The sequence below is a fragment of the Perissodus microlepis genome, chromosome 4 (assembly GCF_051167445.1).
Source record: "Perissodus microlepis isolate ML-2025 ecotype Zambia chromosome 4, ASM5116744v1, whole genome shotgun sequence".
Taxonomy (NCBI): domain Eukaryota; kingdom Metazoa; phylum Chordata; class Actinopteri; order Cichliformes; family Cichlidae; genus Perissodus; species Perissodus microlepis.
This window is the reverse complement of record NC_140464.1, coordinates 31,859,891-31,876,134: the sequence shown is the minus strand read 5'-3', so window position 1 is coordinate 31,876,134 and position 16,244 is coordinate 31,859,891. Positions and strand designations below refer to the sequence as shown.

The 16,244-nt window shown below is 44.9% G+C and overlaps 1 protein-coding gene across 26 annotated transcripts in view; it reads right to left on the bottom strand.

Moving 5' to 3' along the window:
- Positions 1-16,244, bottom strand: part of rbfox1 (RNA binding fox-1 homolog 1) — a 147,579-nt gene that overhangs the window by 115,234 nt on the left and 16,101 nt on the right. For 24 of the 26 annotated variants that reach the window (XM_084927103.1, XM_084927106.1, XM_084927108.1 and 21 more), the window contains exon 2: positions 1,894-2,157. The exons of the other annotated variants lie outside the window; for them this stretch is intronic. In XM_084927103.1, coding sequence (XP_084783229.1) covers positions 1,894-2,157 — 264 coding nt within the window. The remainder of the gene's footprint in view (positions 1-1,893; positions 2,158-16,244) is intronic. 26 annotated transcript variants of the gene reach the window in all.

The window sequence follows — 16,244 nt, the reverse complement described above, 5'->3', positions numbered from 1 at the left end:
TAAAGAATAAAAAAAAAAAAAAAAACATGTTTGTGGTTGTTACATTAAAAAATATAACTTTTTCTACTCTGATTTTATGTTTTTTGTTTGATTTTAGATCAATTGTGTTAATACAGTATGTCACAATGTAAACATAACTGTAAATTCAGATACGTTGGGTTGTGCTGAAAAGAATGAGACCAAACAAGGCAAGGAAAATGGTTTTTAAAGGTGAAATGTGGAGGGAAAATCAAAAGTAGTTAAAAATAGCCAATTATACTCTGGACCCCAGAGGGTTAAACATTTTTTTTTAAGTAACGCAATAATTACTTTTCAAGTAATGAATTACTTTTAGAATCTTGTAACTCACTTACTAACTCAGTTACTTTTTTGAAGAAGTAACTAGTAACTATAATTAATTACTTTTCCAAAGTAACTTGCCCAGCACGTGCGTGCGTCTCTCTCTCTCTCTGGTTCTTTGCTTGCTCGCTTCACCTTCTCTCTCTCTCTTCCCGTTGCACTCGCTCCTTGTATCATGTGATTGGGCTAATTAGGAACCCACCTGCGTATTGATTACAGGGTGGTGTCTGTCTGTATAAAGGGAAGCTGTTTTTTTTTGTTGGTTCATTCTTCCCGAGCTCCTGGCGCAACACAGCAGTAAATGCTGGCCTATTGTTTAATTTACCGAGAGGATCGGATCGTGTGACTGCTACAGGTAGGCTTCCTAATGACCTCTGATTTCTCTCAGAAGTAGGTAACTAGTAGTAATACTTCTGCGGCCCGCTACAGTGCGGCTGTTTCTCTTTTCTTTACTCCAGCCGTGGTGGAGAGACGCGTTTGAGTTGCGTCCACCGTGCAGTATAGCGCCTCCAGTCTTGGGGTAAGCCGCTTATATTATAGCTGCTAGTATTTGTAAATTAGAGAAGATTAAAGTTATCTTTGCCCTTTTGTTTGTAGGGTTTGATTGCTGCCGCACCCTCTCAGGGACCAACCGCCTGATTTTAAGCGAAGAGTCGAGACGCCTGCCTAGCTGCTGTCTTGTCTTGTCTTGTGTTCCGTTCTGCTGGCTGTCCAGTTTTGTTCCTGCTGCTTTGCCTCGCCTCGCCCCTGGGGGCTTTGGGTCTCACTCTAAGCCCCTTCTGGACTATTGTTTCACTCCAGCTTTCGTGGCTGGCTAGGGCGATCCTCAGCTGCATATCGGGCTGGTGCTACAAAACTGGTACTGCCTCCCCTTTTTCTCCCAGTTGTGGAGAGCTGCACGAGACTGAGTGGGGACAATCGGAACCAGCACCAGCTGTGGGCTGGCTCGCAGAGTGCAAGTATTTCCAATCTGTGCTCTGTGGTGTGTATGTGGGTGTGTTTTATTAAAGATTTCAGTTTTTCTTTTAATTCTGTTTTTTAAGTATATGGAGAACCTGTTATTTGATGTCCCATGTCTTTATCCCTTTAATGTGTATGTCTTGTGCTTTTATTTCAGCGAACTGAGGATCTACCAGTGGCCGTGGGGCTTCAGGTGGCGGGTCATTTTCCACACTTCCTTTGTTGTACAGCACCAGGTAAATTGACTATAGGGGGGGTTTTCTTTTGGTCCACCGCTGCTGGTAAGTCCCAGTTGTATGTTTATTTTTACTGTAATTTGGGACACAGTTTTAGATGACACTGCATTCAGTGCGCTGTCATTGTTGTTTTATTTTTTACTAATGAATAAAATTGTGTTAATATTTGTGCCGGCCTCAGTGTGCATCCCTGAACCTGTGCAAATTTTTTAATTACATTTCATTTCTAAACAATTTAATAATTCCTGGGGGCAAAATTCCCCCCAGGTGCCGTTGTCATTTTAATATTTCTTTTATAACCCCGCCGACCACTTGGTCACATGAACAAAATATGTAAACACCTTCTTTGAAGACTTACTGTGGCTGTGCCAGTTACTGTCTGACTGACAGAGTCTGATCCACTTTGCTCATTGTGGTTCTGGGAGGACTGGTACATATTGAGTGGACAGTCACTGATGGAACCCTGGACCCCAGTGTAGTCCTGTGGTGCTGCTGGGTTCTGGTGTGGGCGAGAGTGTTGATGTGGAGCTGTAAAGTCAGCTGGAATGCTCTGGGGTGTAGGAGCAAATGGGGCTGATGGGAAAGCCTGGGCCATGGATGGGTCTGGGGGAGCTGGTAAGTCCTGGTTAGCGTGTATGAGAAAAGAGACATGGTTTTTACTTCAGAGGACCAACTCAATTTAATTAAATTCAATATAATTCAGTTCAATTTTATTTAAATAGTATCAAATCACAATAGTTTCCTCGGCGCACCTTATATTGTAAGGTAAAGACTCTACAATAATACAAAGACAGAGAAATCCCTAACAATCACACATCCAGTCCTAACTATATGCTTTAGCAAAAAGCAAAGTGATGGGTCCGTCTAACACAGACCCATCACTGGAACGAGACAATTTTACTACACAGCAAAAGCAAGACACAAGTCACCAAAGTTCTTTGTGTTACTCGTGCATGAGGGAGACCCGACTGGAGCCAGATGTCGTTTCGCCCACTTGACCTCCGTCAGACTCTCAGCCAGGTTCCCTGTAGCACTCCTTTTATTGTGGTTACATGAATATGCATAGGTTCATTAACATATGATATCTTACATAGGCGTACACGTGAACAAAGGGTACCGTCTGTGTGTGTGTGGGGGGGGGTGAAGATGTGACCCCACAAATGACTTCCCAAAATCTGCTGGTCTGGAAGTCCAGCAGTTCATCTAAACAAAAGGCACTTAGACTAAAACAGATATACTTGTGTTTGCTATACCATAAAACAATAAAAGAAGGTACGACCTCTTCTCGTGACCCCAGGATGTGAGTGTGTATGCCAGAGTGATCTGGAAGGCACACAGAGTCTTTACAGACTGCTAAGGATCAAACCTCTATCAATATGCAATTGATTATAAAACTCTAAGCACATATGAGTAAATATCTCTAAGCATAAATGACAATCCAATAATATAAACCTGACAGAAAGTTTGACGCCTAATCTTGAAAGTAGAGATAGTGTCTGTCTCCTGAATCCAAACTGGAAGCTGGTTCCACAGAAGAGGGGCCTGAAAACTGAAGGCTCTGCCTCCCATTCTACTTTTAAATACTCTAGGAACAACAAGTAGGCCTGCAGAGCGAGAGCGAAGTGCTCTAATAGGGTGATATGGTACTACAAGGTCATTAAGATACAAAAACCTTTGAAAAGTAAAATAAATGGATAGTTCTGTTTCCCTTAGGCAGCATCATTAGAAGACATATCATACATTTACACTGCTATGCAGATGACACCCAGCTCTATCTGTCCATGAAGCCAGATAACACACCCCAATTAGTTAAACTGCAGGAATGTCTTAAAGACAAAGACCTGGATGGCCGCTAACTTTCTGCTTCTTAATTCAGATCAAACTGAGGTTATTGTACTCGGCCCTGAAAATCTTAGAAATATGGTATCTAAGCAGATTCTTCCTCTGGATGGCATTACCTTGGCCTCCAGTAACACTGTGAGGAACCTTGGAGTCATTTTTGACCAGGACATGTCCTTCAACGCACATATTAAACAAATATGTAGGACTGCTGACTACTGCACAAGTTACACACTTGTGAATCTGCTGACTGTTCTTGTTGAATTCAGTTGCATAAATCCACAAAGACCAGCAGGTCAGCTGATCACAGCCTGTACACTAAGAAAACCTGTCGAAGCTCACGTTAGAAATGTCTGTGAGTTGTGATTCTTTTCCCTGCACACATCTTGGGGTTTTCTGACCTGCTGAATCTCACTTTAACCCTTCGCTGTACTTTTACTTTTTAGGTGTGGTTAAGTGCCCCGTAGCTCTACATTTTGCAGCAAAATGTCACACTTTTTTTCTGTTTTCTCCAAGGGTGCCTTGCTGCTGAAATGATAAGTGTGTGCCGCTATTGGTGTTGGATAATGTGTGAGTTTGTGATGTCCATCTCTAAGTGTGCTCTCTTAGAATGCTGCACTGTATTATAAATGGTTAGAGGTATGAGCAGTAGTGTTGAAGCAGTCACTTTTTAGGTGGCACGACTTTACAGCACACAGGGCGCTCTGGAAATAATTTTGCACTCGAGTATGAAGATGGCGCCTCATGCTGAGGACTATAAGGCTGACATGGAGGAGGCCTCAGAGACAGAAAAAGACCAGCTGGAGTCTGACTCATCTACAGGGAAGAGTGAAGAGGCAATGGTTGAAACAGTTACAGGATGGACTTCTCCATTCCATATTTTGGTCTCCCACAAAGACTGCAATGCTCTGCTCTGTCCCACCAGCCAGAGGTTTGATCCTGGGACCTACACACAATCAAATCAAATCAAATGTATTTGCACATTTAAAAACAACACAGGTTGAGCCAAAGTGCTGTACATAATAGAGATAAAATAGTAAACATATATAGTAATTACTATAAAAGACTCATCATAATTGAAAGCTAGAGAGTAAAAATGTGATTTTAACCGGGTTTTAAAAATGTCGAGTGTTGGCGACGACCTAACGTGAAGGGGCAGACTGTTCCAGAGTTTGGCTGCAGCGATCACAAAAGCTCGGTCACCTCTGTTTCTCCGTCTAGTTCCCTGGATAGTCAGAAGGGCTCTACTTGGATTATTCACACATAGCAGACAGGTCTGGCCCGGATCTGGTGTCAAGCCGGCACTGCTGGCTGGCTTCTGGCGTGGTAAGTGGTATGTCATCCAGATATGGGCCAGGCCTGGCATAGATGGCACTGTCTATGTGATGGCATGCCACATCTGGCTTGATTGTGGTTTGGTTTATGTGGCCCAGGCTCATAGAGAACAGGTCTGGCCCGGATCCGGCATCAAGCTGGCACTTCTGACTGACTGATGTCATGGCAGACACGGGCCAGGTCTGGCAATGATGGCGCTATTTATGTTCCTATTTTCCTATTTTAGTTAGAAGACCCAAATGCCATGTTGCAATACTATACTGCTATGGTAGCTACTGTTTCAAATGCAGGTTTGACAGGTTTGTGAGTGTACACTTTATCCAAAACCTAGTGAGGGTTTACTCATGCTTACCACCAGGTGGCTGTAGCTCAGGAGGTAAAGCAGGTCAATTACTGGTCGGAAGGTTAGTGGTTCAACCCCTGGCTCCTCCAGAGCACTTTGAGTAATCCAGGAGAGTAAAGAAGCAGTATGTACGAATCAGTCCATTCACTGTCTGAACAGAGTTTCGTCATGTTACTTTTGCGCTATTATGTTCCGGCACATGTTGTTATTACATGGCTTGATTAAGGTACACATTAGGCTGACATCTGGGGCCAGAGCTGAAACTGTTCTGGGCCAGCAGTGTGTCTGGCCTTGTGCTGGCCCATGTGCGGGCCACCTCTGACAAACCAGATCTGGGCCACCAAACCACATTGTGTGGGCTGTACCAATTTTGCTATGTAGGCAGTAATACTGTGAGGACTCTTGAGTCATTTTCAACCAGGACACGTCCTTCAGTGTGCATGGAAGAAGTTTGAATCTTTACGTGGCGCTCTCACTTGGTGTTGGCTCTTTGCAGTAGAGTATCACTTCTTGTTCCTGTTACAACACACAGTAGCTTATCTGTGTATTGAAAACTTACAGTTAATATCTCATGTCATAGTGTAGTCTTAACCTTAAATAAAATTCATAGTATTCAATCACTTGATCTTTAAGGATTTCAGTAGCTTAGTACACCACCACAGTCCTCATCTCTAATCGACAACACTGAAACTGCTGGCTAAGGGTAAACATAAATTTCGTATAATTGTAATCACGTCGGCAATAACGACACCTGGTTACATCAATCTGAGATCACTAAAATCAATATTAAAGCAGTGTGTATCTTTGCCAAAACCCAAATTGGACCAGGAGTGACATGTTTAGTTGCACCTTCTCCTTAAGACTTTTTCGCTGTGCAGTTTCTTGCACAGTGAAATTAGGTAGCTGGACCACAAAGGTGCAAAAGTAAGAAGAGGAAACAATATACAACGAGGGAAAAAAAAAATAAAATAAAAAGCAATATATATGTGAGTGAAACTGTATATATGGTGTACACGTAAGAAACATTGAAACAGAAACATTGTGGGGCTGTATACAACGTCAGTTATATAATATAATAAATAAATAAGGGTGGAGGGGCTATGGTCATTTAGGGTGGGGATGGTAATTCCACATCCAAATTCCACATTCTTAAATTGCTGGCTGTCTGAGTGGTGTCCAAAAAAATGATCACATAAGAAACTGGATGTCCTGAGTAGCCTTGCAGGATTGGTCTTATCAGCCATGCTCGTTAGCAGCAGCTCAACCCTAAAGTGCAGCACAGGAATTTCTGGGTTGGTTTTAGAGGTCTTGGCAGTAGCACCCAAAGGACTGTTAAACTTACAGGACTGGAGTAACCAGTAAGAGCTATTAGCACTATTAAAGATCAGTACTCTGATGTTTTTTCCTTTAGCGTTTCAAAAAGGGTTAAAAAGTGAATGTCTACAATTTTTATTTACACTTTAAAAGTCAGACATTCAGAGATCAGAGTGTCCTGTGTGTCACCTCATTCCTCACACACACACAAACACCCTTATATCTTTCAAGGCTGTTTCTACACAGGTTTTCAGTTAGGCCTGTCCTTAGATTCATTATTTGACTCACACTAGCAGTGACTTATTAACCTAAACACTTATTTAACAGATTAAGTTCAGATCAGTATTGAGCACAATTAACCCTTTAAGACCTACCATAGAACCAAGTCCGCCAGAGCTTATATTATATTTTTACATGCTGTAGAGCCATTTTTGGGAGCATTTCAAGTTGCTATACATCAATACAACCATTATAGCCCAAATTTTAATAATATGTATGCGTTAAGTGCATAGTAATTACATAAATTGCAAAAAAAAAATGCAATAAACTACAAAAAAATTTAAAATCGTTTTTGTTTTTTTTAACATATATTTCTAGTTAGAGAAATTTAAGAGGCTTATCCCTCAAAACTGTAAATACAAAAAAGTTGCACTAACTAGTTTCCCACCACAGGAAATTTATTTTAAGTGTCTTCATAGTTTTATTTTTGAAATACACCAATTTTCATATACTGCAGGAAAAACAAAAATAAATATTATAATGCAAATTTGCAAAAAAGCAGCATATGCATCAAAATAAACTATTTCCAGCAGTGCAATATGAGTCCTCAGCATCCCAGAAACGACACAGAAAGTCATAAAGTCAAACATAACTTTTAAAAACACCAGTATAGGCTCATGAGACCCTGATGGTAAAAAACTACATTTCCGCAAAATGACGTCACTTCCTGTTTCGGGCAGGTCATGGCGGACATGCGATAGTTCACGCTGATGGACGTAGGAAGTGTTATGAACAGCTGATCGGATCGGCAAAGCCTGTTTCTGGAATATTATGTTTTTGTTGCTGCAAGTGCTTTTTATGCAGTTTTTGCAAAGCTATATGTGGAAGGAAACTGTGACCTAGGACAAGCTGATGGCATAAGATGTAAGTACAACTCCTCCGGTTTCATATGCAAAAAAAATTATTGCGCTAGCTTACGTGGTTGCAGTGCTACCGGGATTTAAAAATAGTTACGCAAAATGGAGCGCGTCCGCTCCGACCGGCTTTAAAGGGTTAATTCAACAAAAACACATTAATCTGTGTTTAACCATTACAACATTTAACACTCTTTTCCATCTTTAAGAGTATAATGACGGACATGAATGGACTAAGACATGAATATGAAAGGTTGGATCATGTGTACAGAGATCAAATCTAGATATTAAAACAGACATTTCTCAGTTAACATATTGAACAAACTTATCTTCTTGAATAAGAACAAATAAAGTTACTTAGTTAAGAATAAACTTAGTATTAGCAAAAGCACACAAAGAATGAACATATATCGAAGGTCCTTCCTGCCAGCAGCTGTTAGATTTGTATTCTATATATGACTGAATGTTAAGCCTTTTACTTTAGTTCTGGTTGGAACTGAGCTGAGGGATCTCAATCTCCACAGAGACAGACAGTAGAGTTCAAGAAGGTGCTCTGCACTGTTGGGACATGGCATTAAAGTAGATAACAGTGGAGGAATATTAATCTGTCATGGAACAGTGTGGAGATGAAAGAGGAGTGGACCCAAACACAGACAATGGAGATGGATGTAGACGTTGACCAGAAACAAGCCTTGAATTATGGATGAACAGAAGTTGAACATAAGCGGCAGGGACAACTAGAAAAGAGCAAGCAAAACCTAAACTTGGAAAACTAACCTGAAACCCGAAACACGGTTCAAATGACACACAGGAGAAACGCCCAAGTAACGCAAGCGATCTGACAAGAAGTAAAGGGAAGTACATGCTATAAATACACAAACGAGGAAATGGCAGACAGGCAGGGAGCACGGCTGACACTAATCAAACATGACGAGGCAGGGAGTAAAATACAAGGCCTGAGACCTTCAAAGTAAAACAGGAAATACAACCGGCTCAAGGCCACAGACTTGATACTACACAGAGGGGACACGGAGTACAGGGAACAAAACCTAAGAACTAGAAATACAAAACAGAAACCATCACAGTAGCAGTGAAAACCCAGATGAAAACAAAGATCAATAATAATATAAAAACCAAAACACTGGGTCACCGACCCATGACCGTGACATATCCTTACAGTGCAGCACTCTGACAAAGACAGTAATGAAATGTATTCCTCACTGCTGTGAAATCCATTATTGTAAATTTAAATATTATCAGGAAATGATCAGACAAAAGATGGTTTTCACAGAATACAGTTAAGTGTTCAGTTTCTGTGCCATATATAAATGGTGAATGGACTGGTTCTTATATAGCGCTTTTCTAGTTTACATAAGCACTCAAAGCACTTTATACCTCATTCCCCCACACACTTTCCTATCCTTTTTCTACTGAAGTGCTTTCTATCTAACATTCACACAAATTCATATGCCGATGGACGCATCGGTGAGCAGCTTGGAGTTAGTATCTTGCCAGGGATCAAATCACAGACCTTCTGATTAGTAGATGACCTGCTCTACCTTCTAAGCTACAGCCAACCCATATGTCACCAGGAGATTCAGAGTGTGATTAAAGTAGTGGATGAGTTCTTTTACATTTTGAGTCTAATAATAGATTAAATACTGTAATGAGGTTGTCATTTTCAGCATCCACATCAATGTTAAATTTACCCACAATAATTATTTTATCTGAGTTGAGCTCTAAATCAGACAAAAAGAGAAATCACATAGAAACTCTGAGTAAGTGAGGAGAACTCAGGTCTTCTCCACTCCATACGGTTTGTACCAGCTCGTTTAACTTTTTTGGAGCCCCGGCCACCTTCCAGCGCCTCATGGACTGGGTGCTGCGGCCGCACACCTCATATGCTGTCGGCTACCTGGATGGTGTTATCATCCATAGTGGCACCTGGGCGGAGCATGTGCAGTGGGTGGACGCGGTCCTGGAGTCCCTGAGGCAGGTGGGGCTCACGGCCAGCCTGAGGTACTGTGCAGTTGGACGGAGGGAGGTACAGTATCTGGGGTACCACTTGGGGGCAGGCAGGTGCAGCCAGCAGCCATCACATCCTGCCCACATCTAAAGACCAAAAAGCAACGGAGGCGGTTCTTGGGCCTGGCAGCTTACTACCGCAGGTTCGTGCCTGGGTTCGCGGACCTGACCAGCACCTTGACTGATCTCACCCGAAAGGGTGCTCCAGATCTGGTCCAGTGGACAGAGCCATGCCACGTGACATTTGTGGAGATAAAAAAGGCTCTCTGTAGAGAGCTGCTGCTCCACACCCCTAACTTTTCCCTCCCTTTTATCCTGCAGACTGATGCCTCAAACAGAAGGTGCGGGGTCATTTTGACCCAGCAGGTAAGGGGGGTTAAGCGGCCCGTTCTCTACATCAGCCGAAAACTGACAGACGGGGAAAGGAGTTATGGTACGGTCAAGAAGGAGTGCCTGGTGGGCGGTCGATTCTCTTCTTCTCTTCGTTATTACCTTCTGGGACGCTCATTCGCCCTCTGATCAGACCACGCACCGCTGCAATGGCTTCACCGCATAAAAGATGCCAACGCCCGGATCACTCTGCTCTGAGGACAGAGTTTGAAAATGGACAACAATTTGTAACAATTTGTCTTTTGAATTTTGATGCTGCATGGTGAGCTCAACAATAGTAAACAATAGTTGGATGAAGATGAACATATGCGAAACATTAAATAATGTATGGGTTACAGCTTAAGCTTAGTGTCTTATCTGTATAGCAATAAACATGTTCAAATGTCTATTCTGAATGATGCTCTTTCCCCCCACCCCCACACGTTTGCAGGGTATTTAGCATATTGTGGTGCCTGCAGCCAGCAAATTAGTTACATCTGAAACACTGTAATTAACCCAGAGAAGCTTAACCTACTTATCACAGTCAGCAGAGAGCAAGAGGCAAAGACAGAAACACACACACAGAAATCAATCAGTGTGTGTGTGTGTGTGTGTGTGTGTGTGTGTGTTTGTAATATACATTATTTCATATATGCTTTCACACAGGCAAGACTACAGTAATAAAGGTAAGGGGTAACTACTTGTAAAATGTAAAGAAGTGTGCATTTCACATCAGCCATCCATCTGGCTAATAGCTAACAGTCAGATACAGCAGCCAGGGAAGAAGAAGGACATCGTATCAAAAGGCCCTGAGTAAATGTGGATATCCCAGCTGGATATTTGTCAGAGCTGGGAAGGCACCTAAAGAAAGCTCCAGGCAATCCAGAAGAGAAGGACAACTGCTGCCTAAGCAAAAACCCGTAGTGATCTCTTATGTATCAGGAGTATACAAAACCCAAACCACGCTGCACTAGAAACCAAATAACCTCTGGCGGATGGCAAAACACAGAACAGCTAACTCGTCAGGCCAGGAGTCTATTCACACCTACAGGCCATTGGCCACTGACCATTGATCAATGGTCTTTGATCAGTGGTTGTTGATCAGTGTTTGTGGCAATTTGTGATCTTTCTCAGTTTTACAATTAATGATCAAGGAACTGACCACAGCCCATTGTTCACCAGTGGTGCTGGTTTCAGTCATTGTGCAAATGTACTGTTTATAAGATTTGGGAAACCTGCAGTCAGCTGAGACTGAAGAAGTCACCTGGATGAGTGACAAAGCGTTTCTCCCACTGAAGACGTCCAGAGGAGAATCAACTTTTGGGAATCAGGTATTGTAATTTCTGCTGCAGATGTTCCTTCTCCTGTTTAATTTGATACTTTTTCAGATTCATCTGACATTTATTTCATGCTGCTACTTAATTACTGATTCATTTCAGTTCACTCTTCCTCTTTTCAATTCGCTCATCTTTCTCATATTAAGACACTTACGTATTAGTGCATCAGGTACACTTCAGAGTTCAGTATCTTAACCAAGGGTACCTACCCAAGAATAACTGCTCTACCACCTGAGCTTGATAAATTGTTTTCCAAAAACTGGAAATAATGGAACAATGACAATAATTATTCTAACTTCCAACATGTTGGATTTAGAATTATGGTTAACTATCACAGTCAAGGGACATGCTTATTAGATTCACTGGCATCGACATTTGTTATAGGTGTTAATGTGAGAGAGTGTCTCTCTCTCTGTGTGTTAGCCCTAGGATAGCTGGGATAGGCTCCAGCCCCCCTGCAACAGTACAAGCCAGATAATCAATTAAGAAAATGGATGGATGGACCCCTTTATTTTTCTAATTTTACACCATTTTAAAGATTAGTTGTATCATTATACTGATGTACAAAATTGTAACCAAAAGTTGACGACTTGTTTCCATGAGTTGCAATTTAGGATATAGATAATTGCCTTTTACCAAGGATGCAACAACAGTACAAGTCACTGTAACCTGAAGGGTGCAAAACGAGGTGCACTCTCTAGCACTAATCAGGAGCCCTCTGCAAACCTTAGTAAAGTATTAGCTGAGGAATATGAAGCAGTTTTAACTGTTTTTGTCTAGTAGTCTTCAGAAAAAAGCCAAATGCTAGGTTCTCACTGCCATTAACCAAAGTCATTTAACTACGGTAATGAAATTAGTCCTGAAATAATTTGAGATTCATTTTGGCATCCTGAACAAGCTTCACTCTCCTTTCTGCTCTTGATTGCTTCCTTTTTGTTTTGTCTTCTTTTCTCCACTTTGTCTCCTATATAACATCTGTTCATGTCTGTCAGGTATAAATGCAATGTTGTTAGCATCTTTCAATTACTCTCCATCCACACTCTGTGGAAATCTAGAATCCTACATCAAAACACTCTCATTATTCCCTGATTTAGTCTGGCATGACAAAGTATTAACTTCAGCACTTCTGCTCACTATTTTAGGTCTCTCTCTTCTCATTGTAGTAACCAATCCTCAGTGCAGCCTTTTGCTCATTTTGTTTAAAAAGAGCCTATTTGTTATACACAAATAGGCTCAAATAACTAACACACACGTGCCTAATCTTTGTCAGTTTTACAAAGCTAAACGTCTATTTATTAACATAGCGTTTTTGAACAGAATTTGGAGAATTATTTTTGTGTAAGATGGAGTCCTACTCCCAACAAATTTTGGACCATGTGTTAAGTATGAATTTAAAAAGAATCAGCTCTAGCTGATCCAGGAGAGAAGGACAACCGCTGACTAAGCGTATGTGTCAGGAGTATTGGAAAAACTTTTTTTCAAAACACTGCGTCTCTGTGGCTTTTAAACCCCAAAACACGCTGCGCCAAACACCCACTTACATTCCTCCAGGTCTAACTGTCATTTCCCACATTGAAACCCCTCTGCAGGGTCCTCTGCTGGCGCACTTTCCACCACCCCACAAATACACTCCAAGAAGCCTGGGTCCTATGGACTGTTGCTCAGCCTAATTTCCATAGCACCAAACCCCCATGTCCCCTCCATAGTCCTCAGTTCCTTCCAGGTCTTTGTCGTGTCATTGATGTTGATGTTGTGATTGTTGTCCTTCCCGTCTGTATTCCGTTGTTCAGCCAGCCATTCAGTCTTTCAGTTAGTTAGTCAGTCCTGCCGTTCCTGCTCTGTTCACTCACTCGCTCTAATAAATCATCATCATTCTGCACCGTGAGTCCTGCGTTTGGGTTATCTCTTCCTCACCCGCACACAATAACCTGACAGAATGACACGACCCGTGCCACGAAGACACGTTTTTGACCCAGCGGACTGAGATCTGTTCAAGCGGCAGGAGGTAGCGCTCTCCCTTTGGGCGGAGAAGCTTAAGGAGAAACAGCGCGGAGCGAGAGCACATCTTTGAGGGGACTCGCCTGGCTCTGGGCGGGCCTCAGAGACGCCGCGTTCTCCCACCTGCTGCCTCACCTGCACCAGAGCATCTGCCGCGGAGAGTGGGTGTTTCTCGCCATGCTTCGGCGGCTCCCTCTTTTGTTGCTCCACTCCTCGCTCACACACCACCCGCCTCATTCACCGGACCTTCAACCTCGCTGTGCCGCAACGGCTCCGCCTCCCACCTCGGCTCTATGGAGGCTCCATTGCTCAGCGCGCCTGCTGCTACAGCTAAGCGGAGGCAAGGCTCACGCCGCCTTCGCATTTCCTGTGTGGAGCAGTAGTGTCCGGTGGTGAGTGAAACAGACTCTTTTTTTCCTCCTCTTCACCAAAACCCAGAGACTGTTAATTCCTCAAAGACTCTAACTGCCACTGCTCACCGTCCCCCTAAACCAAAGACTGTTTACTGTGACTACATTCTGGATTATCCAATTAATACTAACCATCCTGCCTAATGCTCAGCCTATCCCTGCAGCACCTCCTTGGGTGGCTAGGGTCCAGCTAGCACCCACTCCTGTGCCAGCTCCCAGGACGAGGGCAGCTGTGACCCAGTCTACCTCCACACCCGTTCCTGTTTCTCGGGTGGGGGTGACTGGTGTCCAGCCACCTCCCGTGCCTGTCCCAGCGCCCAGGCTGAGAGCAGCCAGAACCCAGCCTGACCTCCTTAGAGGCTCGGAAGAGCTAGCCTGTCCACCTGCTAGTCCACCACCTCATCCATCTCCTCACCCAGCTTTCCATGCCCTAGCACTATCTCTGGTTAGGCTAGCTGAGCTCTTCCCAGCTCAAGCACCTGATGCGCTAGCCCAAGCTGCAGCTCAGTCTCCTGTCCCCCAGTCCCCTGTAGCTCGGTCTCCTGTCCCCCAGTCCCCTGTAGCTCGGTCTCCTGTCCCCCAGTCCCCTGTAGCTCGGTCTCCTGTCCTCCAGTCCCCTGCAGCTCGGTCTCCTTTCCTCCAGTCCCCTGTAACTCAGTTTCCTGTTCTCCAGTCTCCTCCTGTCCAGTCAGTCCAGTTTCCTCCTGTCCCCCAGTCCCCTGCAGCTCAGTCTCCTGTCCTCCAGTCCCCTGCAGCTCGGTCTCCTGTCCTCCAGTCCCCTGTAACTCAGTTTCCTGTTCTCCAGTCCCCTGCAGCTCGGTCTCCTGTCCTCCAGTCCCCTGCAGCTCAGTCTCCTGTCCCCCAGTCCCCTGTAACTCAGTTTCCTGTCCTCCAGTCCCCTGCAGCTCGGTCTCCTGTCCTCCAGTCGCCTGCAGCTCGGTCTCCTGTCCCCCAGTCCCCTGTAACTCAGTTTCCTGTCCCCCAGTCCCCTGTAACTCAGTTTCCTGTCCCCCAGTCCCCTGTAACTCAGTTTCCTGTCCTCCAGTCCCCTGCAGCTCAGTCTCCTGTCCTCCAGTCCCCTGCAGCTCGGTCTCCTGTCCTCCAGTCCCCTGTAACTCAGTTTCCTGTTCTCCAGTCCCCTGCAGCTCGGTCTCCTGTCCTCCAGTCCCCTGCAGCTCAGTCTCCTGTCCCCCAGTCCCCTGTAACTCAGTTTCCTGTCCTCCAGTCCCCTGCAGCTCGGTCTCCTGTCCTCCAGTCCCCTGTAACTCAGTTTCCTGTTCTCCAGTCCCCTGCAGCTCGGTCTCCTGTCCTCCAGTCCCCTGCAGCTCAGTCTCCTGTCCCCCAGTCCCCTGTAACTCAGTTTCCTGTCCCCCAGTCCCCTGTAACTCAGTTTCCTGTTCTCCAGTCCCCTGCAGCTCAGTCTCCTGTCCTCCAGTCCCCTGCAGCTCAGTCTCCTGTCCCCCAGTCCCCTGTAACTCAGTTTCCTGTCCTCCAGTCCCCTGCAGCTCGGTCTCCTGTCCTCCAGTCGCCTGCAGCTCGGTCTCCTGTCCCCCAGTCCCCTGTAACTCAGTCTCCTGTTCTCCAGTCTCCTCCTGTCCAGTCAGTCCAGTTTCCTCCTGTTCCCCAGCCGCCTGTCCTCCAGCCAGTCCAGTCTGTCGTCCAGTCTCCTGTAGTCCAGTCAGTTCAGTCTGTAGTCCAGTCTCCTGTAGCTCAGTCACCCGTCCTCCCACCGCCTGTGGTCCAGTCTCCTCCTGTCCAGTCGGTCCAGTCTCCTCCTGTCCAGTGCGACGACCCACTGCACCCTGCTTTACTTTTGGCTTATGTGTGTCTTGTTTGCAGGCATTGGAGAGGCGGAGTTCCCGTTTACAATCAGTGACACTGGCAACACCCGGGCCAGCGTGCCAGGACTCTATATAAAAAGCCTTTAGGGCATGGTTTGGGTTGGCTCTGAGACACCAGGTTGGACTTTGGCTGCGTTAGGTTTGGTTTTTGCTTTTGACACTATTACATGCATTATCTTCCACTCATCCATTCCTTCACACACTACTGATGGTACTGATTACACACACCACTGTTTGTTTTTGATAGTAGGGTTTTTCTTTTCTGTTTTATTTGTTTTGAAAAAATAAAGCAGCTTGGAATACATTCCTAACCATGTCTGGGGTTTTATTTGTCATGACCGTACGGCCCAGTTCGTGACATCCAGTCTCCTGTGATCCAGTCTCTGGCCCAGTCACTCATTCATCCTCCTGTTCAGTTCCCCGACCTGCAGCCACAGCATTCAGAGCCGGCTGTGAGCTCTCTCTCTCCACAGCCAGGGGTCTCCGCACCCTCTGGCCTGGCCGCTCCTCAGCCAGAGGTTTCCGTATCTGCTGGCCTTGCCTGCCTTCAGCCAGAGGTTTCCGCACCTGCTGGCCTTGCCTGCCTTCAGCCAGAGGTTTCCGCACCTGCTGGCCTTGCCTGCCTTCAGCCAGAGGTTTCCGCACCTGCTGGCCTTGCCTGCCTTCAGCCAGAGGTTTCCGCACCTGCTGGCCTTGCCTGCCTTCAGCCAGAGGTTTCCGCACCTGCTGGCCTTGCCTGCCTTCAGCCAGAGGTTTCCGTATCTG